This window comes from Coffea arabica, chromosome 8c (genome assembly GCF_036785885.1).
Source record: "Coffea arabica cultivar ET-39 chromosome 8c, Coffea Arabica ET-39 HiFi, whole genome shotgun sequence".
Taxonomy (NCBI): Eukaryota; Viridiplantae; Streptophyta; class Magnoliopsida; order Gentianales; family Rubiaceae; genus Coffea; species Coffea arabica.
In genome coordinates this window covers 31,266,329-31,282,154 of record NC_092325.1, presented here as the reverse complement: position 1 = coordinate 31,282,154, position 15,826 = coordinate 31,266,329, and the positions used below count along the sequence as shown (strand labels likewise).

The 15,826-nt window shown below is 37.2% G+C and overlaps 1 protein-coding gene and 1 non-coding gene across 2 annotated transcripts; one reads left to right on the top strand and one right to left on the bottom strand.

Moving 5' to 3' along the window:
• The first annotated feature begins 12,168 nt into the window (after nucleotides 1-12,168).
• LOC113705953 (uncharacterized) lies at nucleotides 12,169-15,227 on the top strand. Its single transcript, XM_072062764.1, has 2 exons — nucleotides 12,169-13,855; nucleotides 15,184-15,227. The coding sequence occupies exons 1-2, from the start codon at nucleotides 12,169-12,171 to the stop codon at nucleotides 15,225-15,227; spliced, it is 1,731 nt and encodes a 576-aa protein (XP_071918865.1).
• Nucleotides 12,541-12,647, bottom strand: LOC113707499 (small nucleolar RNA R71). Its single transcript, XR_003452228.1, has one exon. It is a non-coding gene; the product is annotated as a small nucleolar RNA R71 (small nucleolar RNA).
• Nucleotides 15,228-15,826: the final 599 nt, after the last annotated feature.

The window sequence follows — 15,826 nt, the reverse complement described above, 5'->3', positions numbered from 1 at the left end:
ATTAAATCATGATTATAAAACTAGAAATACTAAATAACTTGTTCAAAATAATAACATCAAATAATCAAGTAAATATCACAAACAAGTCATAAAAGGTTCAACCATAACTCTTGGCATAAACATTTAGAAACACAAAATAAAAATCAAAGAAAAGACCACATTTATGTTGTAAGTAAACATGAAATGAACTACGAAAAAGAAAGTAATAGGAGAGAAGTCACCCTTATTATGTAAGTTTCAACTCTCCATCTTGCTCTTTAGCTCTTCATCGAAATCTAACTACAAGTACAAGAGTAGTTGAGCTAAAGTACAGTATCTTATTCTACTTCTATACTAACTACTAGGAGCTTGTAGCTTAAAGCTGCTTTTTTGGTGTTTCTCTTCTCTCCAATCTTGTTTTGATGTTTTGCCCCTTTTTGATCTACGTAATATAGGGCTATTAGAGGTTTCTATGAGAAATTGGAAGATTTAATTCATAAGATGGCTAAATTGGGGCAAAGAATTTAGTTTAATACTATATTTTTCTCTATGACTAACTTTTCACACCTTTATACACAAAAACTAAGAGAAACTTTTTTTATACTATTTTTTTTAGTATAAGTGGGAGAGTTCAAACAAGGATCTCTCACTTACACTCCATCCCCCTGAACCACCCACCATCCCTCTGCCTACGAGATCTAAGTGACATGATTTTTTGTTTGTTTGCAAGTATAATTTGTATGTCTTCTAATTATAGGAATAATTTGCTAATCAACTCACCTTACAGGAGAGCAACTTGCAATCAAACCTATTACTTAATACATTTTGCTTTTTGTTGGAATTGCACTTTAAAAGAGGACAAGTGTAATTGGTAGTGAGTTTATCGGAGATTGAATCACACAAAAAAAAGGAAAAATGAATGTGAGAGAAAACAAGGGGAAAATCTTAATCAAGATAGCAACCCCCTTGAGTTTATAATAAATCTCTTAATTAATGACGTAAGACAAACAACCTTGATACATTGTCATCAAGGCTACGAAAAATACATACACGTACAAGTAAGTGCATGAGAAACCAATCTAAACAGTATAGTTTCTCACTTGCTTTGTGTCTCCTGGCTTATATTGTCCCACTTTGAATAGATTAATATCGGCCATAATATATTATAGGAAATTATTTTTTTTCTTCTTGGTGGAGCTTTTTTTTTGGTAGAGGTTTTTTTTTTTTTGTTTTGGGTAGAGGTTGAAAAGTGTAGTTGGCATATAAGATTTTTTGGCTAATTATGGTGTGAACTCAACTAATTAACTACCTCCCTGCAGATCATTCCGAGGACACCAAAATTAAGTAGTTGACACATTTGTGATGAGGACAATGTATAAATAATCTTAGAAATTTGGCTTAATTTCAAATAACCTCCTTTCAATTAAGGGTTGGAAGCAATTCTATCCCATACTCATGAAACTTACAAATTGCTTCGTGATGATTAATGATCGTAGGGATAATTTCACAAACTTCACCTGAGGTTTGTCTTAATATCACTTGCTACCTCTTAAGTTTTAAAAACATTGCTTACTTCAGGGGTGCTATATGATATTAGCACAAACCTTAGGAGAAGTATCTAACATTCTTCCACAGTCAAATGTATGTGGGTAGAAAAAGGAAAATCATGCTCTCACTAGAAGAAAATTATCATATGAACCTTTTCCCTTTCCTTATTTTCCATAATATACTTAGAATTCTTTTTTCTCCTCTTTAATTTGTATTACGGTAACAGATTTTGACAATAACATGCTAAAAGTTTTTTTTAATGGTTAAGCATATATGTTGCTATTTCCCTATGAAGAATATCTTTTTTTTTATTGATGAAGTTTTTCCTTCACTCCAAATTTTAAAACCTAAATACTCCATTTTCTACAAATATACATATCATTTATTGAGTATACCCCATTTATTGTTGGACTCTCTGGTACAACACCAACAAGAAATTTTTTGAAGCACAAAAGCAACATGTGGACCCTGTTATAAATTGCCTAAATGTTTTATCTTGATTCTTTTACTTGCATCCCATAGCTAATTCCAACACCAAAAAAAAGGAAATTCTTGTTCACGAGTCACCCCCACCTATTTCATAGTACAAGTTAAATATTGACGTTTTGTCTTTGTTAAGGAAAAACATCTCGAGAAAGTCCACAAAAAAGGTGCAATATATAAATCAAGAACCCATTTTTTATCCAAAAGTTGAAACTGATAAGTCTCAGATCCTTATCTATTAACCTCTTTTTCTCTATCTCTCAAACCAATGTTGGACACAATTTTTTACTTATGAATCTAGCAATCTCCCCCTTCATGAGTGACTCTCTACATTGAACCCAAGTTTACAAATTCTTGTTCGAACCCATTTTAATACTCAACGCAAGCTTATTTAACACCTAAGATCACCTTTTTCCCAATCTTGGACGCCACTCTTTTTCAATATCCAAACTGAATTCCGAACCCTTTCCAATCCTTGGCTCCTTGGTCTAATACCAACCGGATCCTCTGTCAAATCTATAGCACACCTAGTCCAACACCAACTAAACTCATTGGCACTTTGGTTCATCACCAAAAAGAAAATTTTCATCAGCCCAATTCCGAGAAGAATCCATTTGCCCATGAGTAGTCTAGTCTCACAATCAGAAACTCTGATACCACTTGTTGGGAAGAAACATCTCGAGAGAGTTCATCAGAAAGCCTCAATATATAAATCAAGAACCAAACTTTGACTCAAAAGTTTAACCTATTAGGACTGGGACCCTTTCTTACATATTAACTGTTTTTTTCCAACTCTCAAACCAATATGGGATATAACTCTTTACTAGGCTTCTTTGAGCTCTGGATGCTCTGGAGCTGGGGTTTAATTAGAGATTGTCAGGGAAGTTGGATTACTAGCTTCTCAAGGAGATTAGGCTCTGCATTAAGTCTAGCTGCTGAGTGTTGGGGGCTTGTGGATGGCCTCAATTTAGCAGCCCAATTAATTATTCCTCTGCTGGAGATTGAACTTGACTCTCGAGTGCTGGTTAATCTATTAAAGATGAACACTACTGATACTCATGAACTAAATTTCTTTTAATGGATTGTAGGAGATTAATTGTGCAGTTTCAGCAAACCACATTGAAGCATAATTTCCGTGAAGCCAACTATTGTGCAAACGTATTGGCGAAAGAGCGTAGTTTGCAAAATTGTCTTTTTGTTGTTTGTCCCCAGTGCCCAACTTTTGTATCCACCCTACTTTTGGACGATATTAGGAGCTTAGCTTTGCCAAAGATGACTGTACTTGATAACTTCTAAGCTCTATTGGTTACCTTCTTTTAATCTAATTTATCCATTTTCTACCAAAGAAAAAATTGATAATTTTTGAACTTCTTTATTATTTCAACTATCACAAATGCAAGAAATGAAATTTACATTATAAATATGAAATTAAAGTAATAAAAACTAACAATTTGTAGCTCCTACTGTTATTGAATTCCTAACTACTCTTGTAAATGGATCTACCATTTAATTGAGTGTTATCACCTTGGCTAATTATCACATAATTTGTTAATGTATGTGAAACTCACTCTTGTATTAAATCAACTATACGTGTAACTGAACGACACCTACTCTTGTGATTATAAAATTAGTTACAAGTCCATTACTTCTATAAAATTACATAGAATAAACTTCCAAACCTATAAAAGTGCACTTCTATTCTCATGACTGTATTCCCTAAGTTTAGTACTTTTTTAAACTAGTGTTAAATTTTAATTTTTATTGCTAATTTAATGCATTGAGATTATCACAATTAATGACTAATTAATCATGATTATAAAAGCAAAAGTACTAATAAACTTTTTCAAAATAATAGTATCAAATAACCAAGTAAATATCACAAACAAATTATAGAATAATCTAGGCATAAACTTTTAGAAACACATAATGAAAATCAAAGAAAAGATCAGTCAAATTCAACCAAGTAGATAGCATCCTTCTTGGGTGACAAGATGGCACGAGTTTCTGCCTTGAAGGTTAAAAAGTAAGAATTCTACCATTTGTTTAGAAATTAGATCCTACCATTGTTTTGCATAAACTTAGACAAAATGATAAAGAAAAACTTTGCCAATTGGAAGAGTATCAACTTCATACACAGCTATACTCTCACAATAGAAAGTTTTAGATTAGCAACGTGTTATTTTTCATAACAGATAGTTCTCCATAAACAGATATATGTCCTTTCCAGGATAGCTCATCATTGCCGTTTTTAAGGTAATTCAAAAATTTTCTCTTGTTTTAGCATAATTCAAGAGCATCCACCAGCTCCAGACCCAAGTTTCCCTCCAACAACATCATAGACAACCTTCAGTGTTTTCCGCTGTCTGTTACCAAAAATTCCCACCCTAATGGCTTCACTATTTTCAGCAAAAGCCAAGCAGACCTATGAAGCATCAACAGCTATGAGGGTTCTTGTGGTATCCAGGGTTCACCAACTCGACCGAATCGTATCATAACCGGAACGTGGGGGATAGGTATGATACCGATCCCCAAATCACCGATAAGTCTATATCGGATGTGAATCGTGCAGACTCGGACGTTATTGACAAAGTCAAAATAGTGTATGAAGATGTCGGCCAAATTCTAGAATTCGACTCGAAGTCGAGTCGGCAACTCATGAATAGAATTGAACAGAGGAAATTGAACCGAGGAATTTTCATTGCTTACACCTAATAATTGAACAGAGGAAAACCTAACAATTGAATACCAAATATTTCACTGCTTTTTTTTAACTTTTACTCAAAAAATGAACCGAAAAGGCCAAACAAAACATTGAACAGAAACAAAAGCTACACAAAAGCCTACAACCACTCAATTATTGTCATACAAATACAAAGCCTTGCAGTTTTTCTCTCATTGAGAGCACCTTTCTCTCTTCTTGAGAGCACTTTCCCCCCATTGGTGGGTTTTCAAAAGTTTTCAAACTTCCAAACTCACAAATCTCGGCAAAGTACAAGAATTCAACACCTTTCCTAACATCCAAAAAACGGATTTCCATAATTTTCTAGTTCGGACATAGTAATTGCAAAGTGTTGATGCAACTAAAAATATCGATTCTCTGGATTGACAAGAAATATGAGTTACAGAAGGACGAGGAGAGTAGCATTTATGAAGCTGCAAATCAAGTTGAACTTGATAGTGGGTTTTTCTTCTCGCTGCCATAGCTCCAGTTATTGAGGTATTATATGTATCCCGAGCTTTTTTCCTGCTTAAGTATTCTTGGTTCTTGGGTGAAGTAGTTGCCTTTCTTTCTTTTCTTTCTGCTTCCTGTCTAGTTGTTTCGCCTAGGTCTTTCAGCTGAGTTAGGACTCTGAGCTCCGTCTTGCTCGGTAGTCTGATCCTTTTTTCTCTGACTAATCTCTTCAGTCTCCTCTGGTGATAGTGTCTGTGGACTCATTTCCTTTACCCGAGAGTGGGTTTTCCCCCGTAGTACCTCTGTTTATATCTATGGAAGTGGATTTGAGTGAAATGATACAAAAGTTCTCACTAGCTGGGAATGAACTCTCTAGAGCTATGTTAGACTTAGGGGATCTGGAAAATGGAGTAAGAGAGTGTAAGGACAGTATAATAGGGAGAATAATGGAAGAGAAGATAGCGAGTTTCACAAGGGTGAAAAACTTTGTCACGGTAGCATGGGGATATCCCAAAAATTTAGCTGTCTTAGATTTGGGACCGAATCTATTCCAGTTCAACATCCCTAACCCTGAGGATAGGGAAATGAGAGTGGAAAGAGGGCCTTGGGTAATAGATAACCAAGTTTTGGTTTTGAACAGATGGGAGGAAGGAATAGAAGGAAATATGGAAACTTTCAAGATGACACCTTTGTAGGTACAGGTGTGGAATTTACCAGTATATTGGGTTACTAAAGAGGTTGGACGTAAGATAGGGGCAGTGTTCAAACAGGTTAAGGATGTTATAATCCCCCAAATAGGGGGAAAGGAATGTAGGCATTTGAAAATGTTTGTGCTAGCGGATCTATCAAAACCTCTTCTTAGAGGGACCATAGTGAAAACTGAGGGTACTTTGAAATGGGTGGCATTTAAGTATGAAAGATGTTCTGATTTTTGCTATAACTGTGGATTTGTGGGTCATGGAGAAAGGACTTGCACCAACCAGCAAGAAACATCAGGAGGGAATGTTGATAATCAGTATGGCCCCTGGCTGAGAGCAGGTGCTAACATTCTTACGAAAGCCCTTCCAGTGGATCAGTTTGTATTTTTTAGAACAAAATTGGGCATTTTGGAAAAGTTTTTCTGAAAATTCTCTGGTCACACTTTATCGGACATCCGATATCTGTTGAACAGACATCCGACAATGTTCTAAGCCATTTTTTCAGAAAATTTTGTTTCGGACGGTGGTGTCGGACACTTCTTTTCATTTGGCCGTCCGACACTCAAAATATGTGTATTATAAAGCAGTTCTCTCATTCATTTAGTTTATTTTAAACCGTTATTTCGGACGCAACCCTTCCTCTTCTCCCACTTTCAAATTTTAAAAATTCATCTCTCTTCTGAACAAGTTCTAAGAAATTGATTTGTCCAACACCATCACATCCCTCTTGAGTGTCCATTAGCCCTTATAACTTCCTTTAACTGCCAACCACCACATAAATCCCAATTTTCAACCGAAACCCTAGTCACTCAAAATTCACTCCTTCTAGATGATTCAAGCATACATTGTAGTCTATACCGCACTCTAAGTCCATCTCATACACATTTGCATCATACTCTACAACAAAAATATCCTGCATATTATCATGGTTAGAACAAGAGGAGGATCTGTTGGTGTCGAACGCACTATCCGGCTTAGAGATGAACATGTCAAAATTGTCGAGCCCTCCATCACAAAATCACCCAGAAAAGGAACAGAAACTCGTGGTGAAAAAATAAAACCGTCTACCAGAAAGAAACGGCAAAATGCTGAGCCTTCTGTTGAGCAAATTGAGGAACAGTAAACTATTGAGCAAACTGTTGAGGAACAACAAACTGCTGAGCCTTCCACCAGGAAATCACCAAGAACAAGGTCTGATGTACGGACTGATGTACCAATTGCTCAACGCAGTGGAAAGAGGAAACGCCCTGTCAAAGCGCAACCTGAGGCTCAACCTGAAGTAGAACATACTCCATTATCCAAATTCATTGATGATGATGTCGGGGAGAGGTTTGAATTGATCTCACAGAAGGGTTTCATCACTCAGAGAACCATTCTCCTTTCTGAATTTCATAAACTTGACCTTGAACCTGTTCTTAAGTTTTTTGAATTCAAAAAATGAACTTACATTCTGACAATTTCCTACACCTATTATCCTGATATGTTTCATCAATTCTTTGCTAATCTTAGAAAGGGTAGCTCATACACTGATCTTGTTTCTCGAGTCAATTCAGTCAATATTACTTTCAATCCTGACACTGTCAATGCTATTTTAAAGATCAAAATTAAATAAGATTTTAAAGAAAAAATTATAAATTTTTTCTCATATGAAGAGTTTCCTTCTACCTATCATCATTTTCATGTTGCAAAATTGATGATATATTTTCAAACACGCCTTAATACACCCGTTGAAGCAAGGTTGAAGGATCTCAATTCTCAAAATTTGATCATGTTCACCATAATTTCAAACTTGTTGGTCCCTATTGATGGTCATAGAACTGATGCCAACAAAATGGAGCTTTACTTGTTTTACTATTTTGTTGAAAAAGTCCGCATTGATTTTGGCTTTGTAATGTGCAAATTCCTGCTTAAAATCAGCACTAACAGCCGTAGGAAACTTTCTTATGAAAAATTTTTAACTCCAATCTTTGCTCACTTTAAGATTTCTTTCACTGAAATGTCACCAAAAGAGAGTGCATCTACCATCTTCTCAAAAACTTATTTTGAAAGAAAAAATCTGAGATTTTTTTATGGTTATTGGTGCTACAAGGAGTCTGTTTTGGAATTTAGGACAAAGAGTCGTCATGAAACTCTTGTCACCCCCAGAACTCCCCGAGATTAGTCTCAATTTGTTTTACCTTTTACCATCCATTCCAAAAAAATTATCCACTCACCCTTCCTCATCTACTCATGAAGTCATTTCCTTGTTTGAAGATCTCAAACAACACATTCTCTTTCTTGAAGATAGTCTAATGATGACCCTGTCACCTGAGCAACAAATCACTTTCATTGACAAAAGAAACTTGCTTGTACCTCCTATCCCTCAAGAAGATGAGAATACGCATCAAAAGAAGGCTAGAACTGAGCCAACTGAGCAAACTTCACAAACTGAATCCACTCCAAAAGTTTATGCTTCCAGTTCTCAGCTACAAGATAAGAGCAAGGCTCCAACAACTGAAAACAGTGATAATGATGAGGAAACTGAAAAAGAAAAAGAAGTGGATCCTACGTAGTTTCGCCTAACAAGGAGGAGGTCTGGATCATCCAAGATCACCATTTAGGCACCTTTAGGCACTTGCATTTCATGTTTAGGATAGCACTTCATAGTAAACATTTGCATCTTTTCTATTTTAACATTTCAAGAACTCTGTACTCATGAATTCTGGTTAACTCTGTTGGTTTGTAGTTTAATTGGTTAACTTTTATATTTTGATATATAACCTTGATGGTTTCTGGTTACTTTGTTGATTAACTTTTATTTGATTAATTTTGTTTGTTTTTGGGCTAATGACTGCTGAATGATTTGTATACCTGTGATTACTGATTTCTGATATCAATTCTTTGTGCCTGTCAACTGCATTTCTGCTATTTTTTGGTATATTATATTGGACATTGGATATTGATTGCATTAGATTGCATCTCTGATGCATCTCTGATATTGATTGCTGATATTGATAATGATGAGTATTATTGATAATGCTGGATCATCAATATATTATTGATGATATTGATGTTGACTTTCTAGTATGATGTGGTATATTGGATTGGACATTGAATTTAATTTCTAATATTGGCTTGATGACAAAAAGGGAGAGAAATGGATGTTAAGAAATTATGTTGATGTTAAGAGGAGATTATGTTGAAATGCCAAGAAGTGTAAACTGATAAATGTGTGAGGGGGAGTTATCCTGAGGGGAAGTGAGTAGTTACAATTTTTTTTTGATGCATTAAGTGAGGGAGAGTTTTTGACTCAATTATTTTTTTCTCCATCCATTGTTTTGTCATCATCAAAAAGGGGGAGATTGTTAATCTTAGTCCCTAACTTTTGATATTTACAAAACAAATCGATGTTACTAATATCTTCTCAATGATCTTTTCAGCAATGAAGCAAATCAGATTCAAAAATTAAGTATAACTGAAAGAGACAAAGAGTGCTGAAAGCTGTCGGACGCTCATGAATACTGGATCGAACGTCCGATAATCATTGCACAACTTCGGACACATGAAAAATACAACCACCAGACGTCCGAAAGAATTAAAACATTCATTCTAGCTCATTGATCTCGATCGGACACAGAGCATTAGAGTACCAGACGTCCGATAAACTTTGCGGCACTTCGGACGCAAAGTTTTGGAAGCTCCGGACATCCGAAAGAACGGAAGAAGATTTCTCAACTACTTTCGCACGCAAGCATAAAAAACATCGGACGTCCGAAAGAATTAAAGAAGTATCTTTAAGCTCACTGCTTGCTGTCGAACACAAAAAACCATTGTACCGGACGTCTGACACACCCAACGGCTAGTTGACTCTTCATCTGCTTTCTATCCGTTGGAAACATTAATAGGACACTTTTTAGTCTCATATAAATCGTGAATGGCCAACAACTTTCAAAGAACTTTTGCACATTGAGAATATGAAAGATTTAGAGTAATTTTAGTGAGAAAATTCTCTTCTAAGAAGATTTGCACTCTTAGTTGTGTAAACTTCGCATAAGATTTTCTTGTGTGAGAAAATTACTTCAATAGTATTACTTTGTGAGGGTTATCCAAGTAATAGTAAAATTTTCTAACTTGACCAAGTGTGGCTTGGGGCAAGGTGGAAGTGATCCTTTCTTTGTACATAAAAATTGGTTGTAATTAATCAACTTGAAAAAGCTTGTTCTATAAAGTAACATTCAATCTCAAGAGGAGTTTGAAATTTGGTTCACTATTCTTTCCCTATTATTTATTATCTTGCAAATATAAATTGCTCATCTCTTCTACTCACAAGTAATCTTGCTTTCTTGTTTACTATTCCATTGAGTGGTCATCTAGAAAAGAGGGTAAATTTCATATTGAGCCAAAAAGTGTCTCATAACCTGATTGATTTTTAAATTACCTAATTGATAGAGCAGTTATTGGGCATATTTTGCAGTGTTATTTTGGCCTAATTTTGGCTATTTATGGTGCTAAGTACTGAGATTTAACTCATATCTCACATTCGTATGAATTATAGGTGATCGGCATTAAAAATGATCTCGCGGGGTAGATTTTCAGAAAACTTGTCGTCCCCGGGCGTGACCACGCCTTGGAAGGTAGACGAAACCGAAAGAGGGACCGTGGTCCATGTGGACCAGGCACATGGGATCAAAACTCCAAAAGGGAAATGGCTTTTGTAGAATCAATTGCACCAGACGTTTCCTTCTTTGACTCTTCTTGGACGGTGGCTATAAAAAGAAAAGGATAAAGCAAGATTGAGCATCATGTACTTTTTAGCCTTAGGTTCTCTTTTTCTACTTTTTGGGGGAGATTGGTCAGACGGTTCTTTTTTTTTGTTTTTCTTTTGTTCCTTCTGCGGCTCTGGGTCAGACATTGGAGACTTTCTCCGTTGCTGTATCTTTTGCTTTTGGCTTCTGTACAATTTTTCCTATTCGACTTTTGCTTCTACTCTCGCTCCAGGGGTACGAACACGAAACCCAACAAAGGGAAGTGAAGCTTTTTCAGCAGTTCCTACGTTAATTCATCTTTTTCAATTCTTCGGCAATTAATTGAATGAATTCAATTAAGTCACGCGGGATTGATACGATGAGGAGCGGCTAATTTTCTCCTCTACCTAAAGGTTGACGCGAGGGCGCGGTCCATAAAATCTGTGAGATCTAATCGAATCTTCATTATTTCTTCCAATTTATTGCTATTCATGCATTTTCTGAATTAATTGTTCATTGGTATTTGATTAATTGAATATCAACGGCCGGGTATTTGATTTAATTTAATAGCCTACTGTCACGTTAATTAAATAGAATCCGTAATTGTTCATTTAATTGACACCTCGTGGCAACCACCATAATTGGTTTTATGATGGGAAAACGCAAGATCTAGCTTAAATAAACCCTCTTAGCGTGTTTATTGGTTAGGATTGGTTCTTCTAGATTTAATGCAATTGGGTAATTAAATTCCTACGGTCGTACCTAGGGTTGTTATCTGGTTAGGGAAGCAGTCAATGGTCGTACCTTGACTGTCGAAAAGGTAAGGAATAATTGGTTGTCAGAGCTTATTGATAACTATAACCAACCTAGTGATGAATGGGTGAAATATCTTTGCATCGATGATCATTTAATTGGACCGTGCCTGAACAGTTGATCCTTTGGGTGGAATTTTGTTAATTGCTATTTTTAGTGAATTGTACTTTGTGAGTTAGTTTTGAATTTTGTTTGTTTTATTTTTTGTTATTTTTATTTGCCTCCCATTGAAAATCCCCCAATTTCGTTCTACTAATTTGGAAAGAAATAATTTCCTACCTGCTCCCTGTGGAATCGACCCTACTTGCCATTGTACGCAAAATTAGTATTTTTATAGACAAATCCGGTATATCGGATCAAGCAAACTCTTTGGGAACAGGGTGAATCAAATAACCCATTGCACACCTAGGGTCCCTGATCCAGTACTTGGATTTGTTCTATAATTATTTAATTAAGGTGGTAATTAGAATTTTTTAGTAATTATTATTGCACAGGTTCGGCACCTGTCAATTTTTGGCACCGCTGCCGGGGAGTTGGCGTTTGGATTATTTGTTTCTTTTCAAATTCAGTTTTTATTTTATTTTATTCTTCTTGGCATTTTTGCTAGTTTATGCCCCGTTCTTCTCGCACAGGTGAATTGATATACGACGCGGAGGTTGAGAAGGCATCGCGTAAGCGGAGGCAAGAGACCAAGAGACGAAAGGAAGGGCACTTATTTATTGCAAACGAGTCAGTAGAAGACGAAATAAACATGGCCAACACCCAAACATTAAGGGAGCTGGCTGCCCCGGAACTGACTCACCAGCCCTTGTGCATCACATTCCCTACTTTGGCTGAGAATACGGCTTTCGAACTGAAGTCGGGGTTGATTCACCTCTTACCTTCTTTCCATGGTTTCTCTGGCGAAAAACCCCACAAACACGTCAAGGAGTTCGAGGTGGTTTGCTCTAGTATGAAACCTCCTGGGGTCACTGAAGAGCAAATTAGACTGAGAGCCTTCCCTTTTTCCCTCAAGGATGCAGCGAAGGATTGGTTATACTACCTACCCGCAGGTAGTATCACAACATGGGCCCAACTTAAGAAGAAATTTTTAGAAAAATTCTTCCCTGCCTCCCGGGCTGCAAGTCTAAGAAAAGAAATATGTAGTATTAAACAGTATCCCGGGAAGTCCCTATATGATTATTGGGAAAGGTTCAATAAGTTGTGCACTAGATGCCCACAGCATCAAATTAGTGAACAACTATTGATCCAATACTTTTATGAGGGACTACAAACGTCCGACAGGAGTATCATTGATGCAGCAAGTGGGGGAGCATTAGCAAACAAAACACCAAGGGAAGCATGGCTACTCATTGAGTCGATGGCAGAAAATTCTCAACAGTTTGGCTTCAGTGAGAGTAACCCTACCCGTAGGGTTAATGAGGTGGAGACGATATCTATTCAGCAACAGTTGTCAGAGCTGACATCCGTTGTTCGACAATTAGCTGTGAGAAATGTGCCCCAAGTAAAGGCCTGTGGAATCTGCACAAATATGGGCCACCCTACTGACTCATGTCCTCTGTTGCAAGAGAATGGGGCTGAACAAGTGAACATGACTGGAGGCGTGCCCGCGCCTCGTAGACAGTACGATCCATACTCCAACACATACAATTCGGGTTGGCGAGACCACCCCAATTTCAGTTATGATAATAAGCCACATAATTCATTTTCTGATCGTCCACCAGGATTCCAGCAACCGTGGCAACAAAAGTCTCAACCCTCGTCCTCCAATTCAGGAAGCTCTTTGGAGGAAATTGTCAAGAGTTTGGCCACGACTACCACTCAGCTCGTCACAACCACCACTCAGCTCCAGCAGGAGACAAGGTCCTTAGTTGCGAGTACTACTCAGTTCAAACAGGACACCAAAGCAGGCATGAAGGACATGGAGATTCGAATGAGTCAAATGGCAACTGCCATTAACCGCCTGAAGTCCCACGTCTATGGGAAATTGCCATCACAACCCGAGGCAAATCCCAAGAATGTAAGCGCCATGACATTAAGGAGTGACAAAGAGGTGGAAGGACCTAAGTTGGTAAATTCGAAAAGCAAAAGTGAGGAGCAGATAGAAAAGGGAATTGAAGAGGAAGGGCATATTCGGAAAGAGTCTAAGGTAACATCTATTCCTTCGATCCCTATTAAATCTGATCTAGCTCCTTTTCCTTGCAGATTGGAAAAGACAAAGGGGGCAGAAAAGGAAAAAGAAATCCTAGATGTGTTCCGCAAAGTTCAAGTAAACATCCCCCTATTGGACGCGATCAAGCAGATACCCAAGTACACAAAGTTCTTGAAAGACTTGTGCGTTAACAAAAGAAAGCTAAGGGGTGATGAAAGAGTGATGGTAGGAGAGAATGTATCAGCTGTACTTCAAAGGAAACTCCCACCCAAATGCGGAGATCCAGGTATGTTTGCTATCTCCTGTAAGATTGGTCATTCTAGTATCAAAAATGTCATGATAGATTTAGGAGCTTCTATTAATGTGATACCTAAGTCAATCTATGATTCGCTAAATTTAGGACCTTTAAAAGAAACGGGGATAATAATTCAATTGGCTGATCGTACATGTGCTTATCCGGATGGGATAGTTGAGGATGTTTTAGTGCAAGTAGAAGGATTAATTTTTCCTGCTGATTTTTATGTGCTTTACATGGATGATAGAAGTGCCCCAAATCCATCACCCATTATATTAGGAAGACCATTTTTGAGTACTGCCCAAAACTAAAATTGATGTTAGTAAGGGTACTCTCACGATGGAATTTGATGGAGAAATAGTCCACTTTAATATTTTTGATACAATGAAATATCCTGTTAACTCTCATTCTGTGTTTGCTATGTATGCCATTAATCCCTCTGTGCAAGAATTTTCTAAGTTTGCTTATAGGGGTAAATCCAAGGTTGCTGCGAACAAGTCCTATAGGATGAAAGCAATTCATGAGGTGAAAATGGAGAGAAAATTTAGGAAAAAAGTTGCACTCAATGGCCATGTGGATCCTGGAGGAGGGCCACCAATTACAAGGAAAATTCAATTACATCCAAACTAAAGAGTGGTGTTATGTCTAGCCAAAGACATTAAAGAAAGGCGCTGCTTGGGAGGCAACCCAAGGCTTCTTTTGTTTTAGTTTTCTTATATTTTTGAAGTTTTTGTTAAGTGTTAGTGTCATTTAGTGGGTTGTTATTTTGTGACAGGAAGTTGGCAGCTAGACATACCCACGCTAGGTCATCACACCTAAGGAATGGAGTTTTGGAATTGACGGTCAGACGACTATAACTTCTAAGGCGTGCCCACGCCTTCCAACCCTTCCGAAAAAGAAACTTCAGTCTTCTCCTTCCTGTTGGTGTTACGTCCGCCGCCACCACACCACCTTGTGCACACAGCCGTCTCACCTCCTCCGCTTTAGTGTCTCACTTTCTCTCCCCGGTGGTCAGGGAAGTTTCTTTTCTTTTCCCCTAATACTTCATTTGTCTTTTCTACATTGAGAACAATGTAGGTTTTAGGTGTGGGGGGATTAATGGCTTCCATTATTTTTTTTTTCTTTGTTACTCAAAAAAAAAAAAACAAAAATAAAACAAAAATAAAATGAAAAAAAAAATAAAATATTGTAGTTAGGCGGCTTTTTGGCTATTTCTATGCTTGTTAGTATTAGGGCATGTTGCTGTGATGAATGACACAATCAAAGTGAGTGGGTATGTGGTCGAATATACTAGCTGTGCATTTTGTTTCCCTTGGCAGTGTCGTTGAATGTTGAATATGCTGGAATTGACCCATTCTTGTAACTTTTGGGGGAGCTTTTGAGCCTTATATGAGCACATTATTCTTGTTTGCTCTATTTTTGTTTGATTGAGTGGGTATCACACATGGTATTGACATTCTAGAACTTGCTAGTTTATACATGTCAAGGCCACATTTTTGTTGAATTGGATGCATTTGAAATGATAAGGGCATTTAGGATTTAACCCTCTTTAGCTATCTAAAAAAATCAATCCCTCATCTTATCTCCCAATAGTGAACCAATTTGAGCTTTTGTCCTTCATTTCTGGTTGTTATCCGTGTTTGTTAACCCAAGCCCTCTTTAAACTTTCTTGTTTACCCCTGTGTTGTCAAGGGATGCCTGAATTCCATCATTTGTGCAAAGCAAACAAAATTGGGGTTGCAAGTGCTGTTAGATTAGGAGCTATATGATGCTATCCTTGTATAAAGAAGGGAAAATTGGAAAAAGGCCACTGACCAGAGGACTTTGGCTTACAGGGCGTGCCCACGCCTTACAGGACTTTCTCCTTAAAAAAAAAAAAATCCTGAAGAGACCTCGTGACCAGAGGACTATGGGGTACAAGGCGTGCCCACGCCTTGCAAGCAGTATTCAATCCAAAAAAAA

Bases quoted from the DNA above. Each gene is read 5' to 3' on its own strand.
- LOC113705953 (XM_072062764.1), top strand. From the start codon at position 12,169: ATGGCCAACACCCAAACATTAAGGGAGCTGGCTGCCCCGGAACTGACT. The intron at 13,856-15,183 runs GTATGTTTGCTA...TTCCCTTGGCAG, and splicing joins ACCCAAATGCGGAGATCCAG to TGTCGTTGAATGTTGAATAT.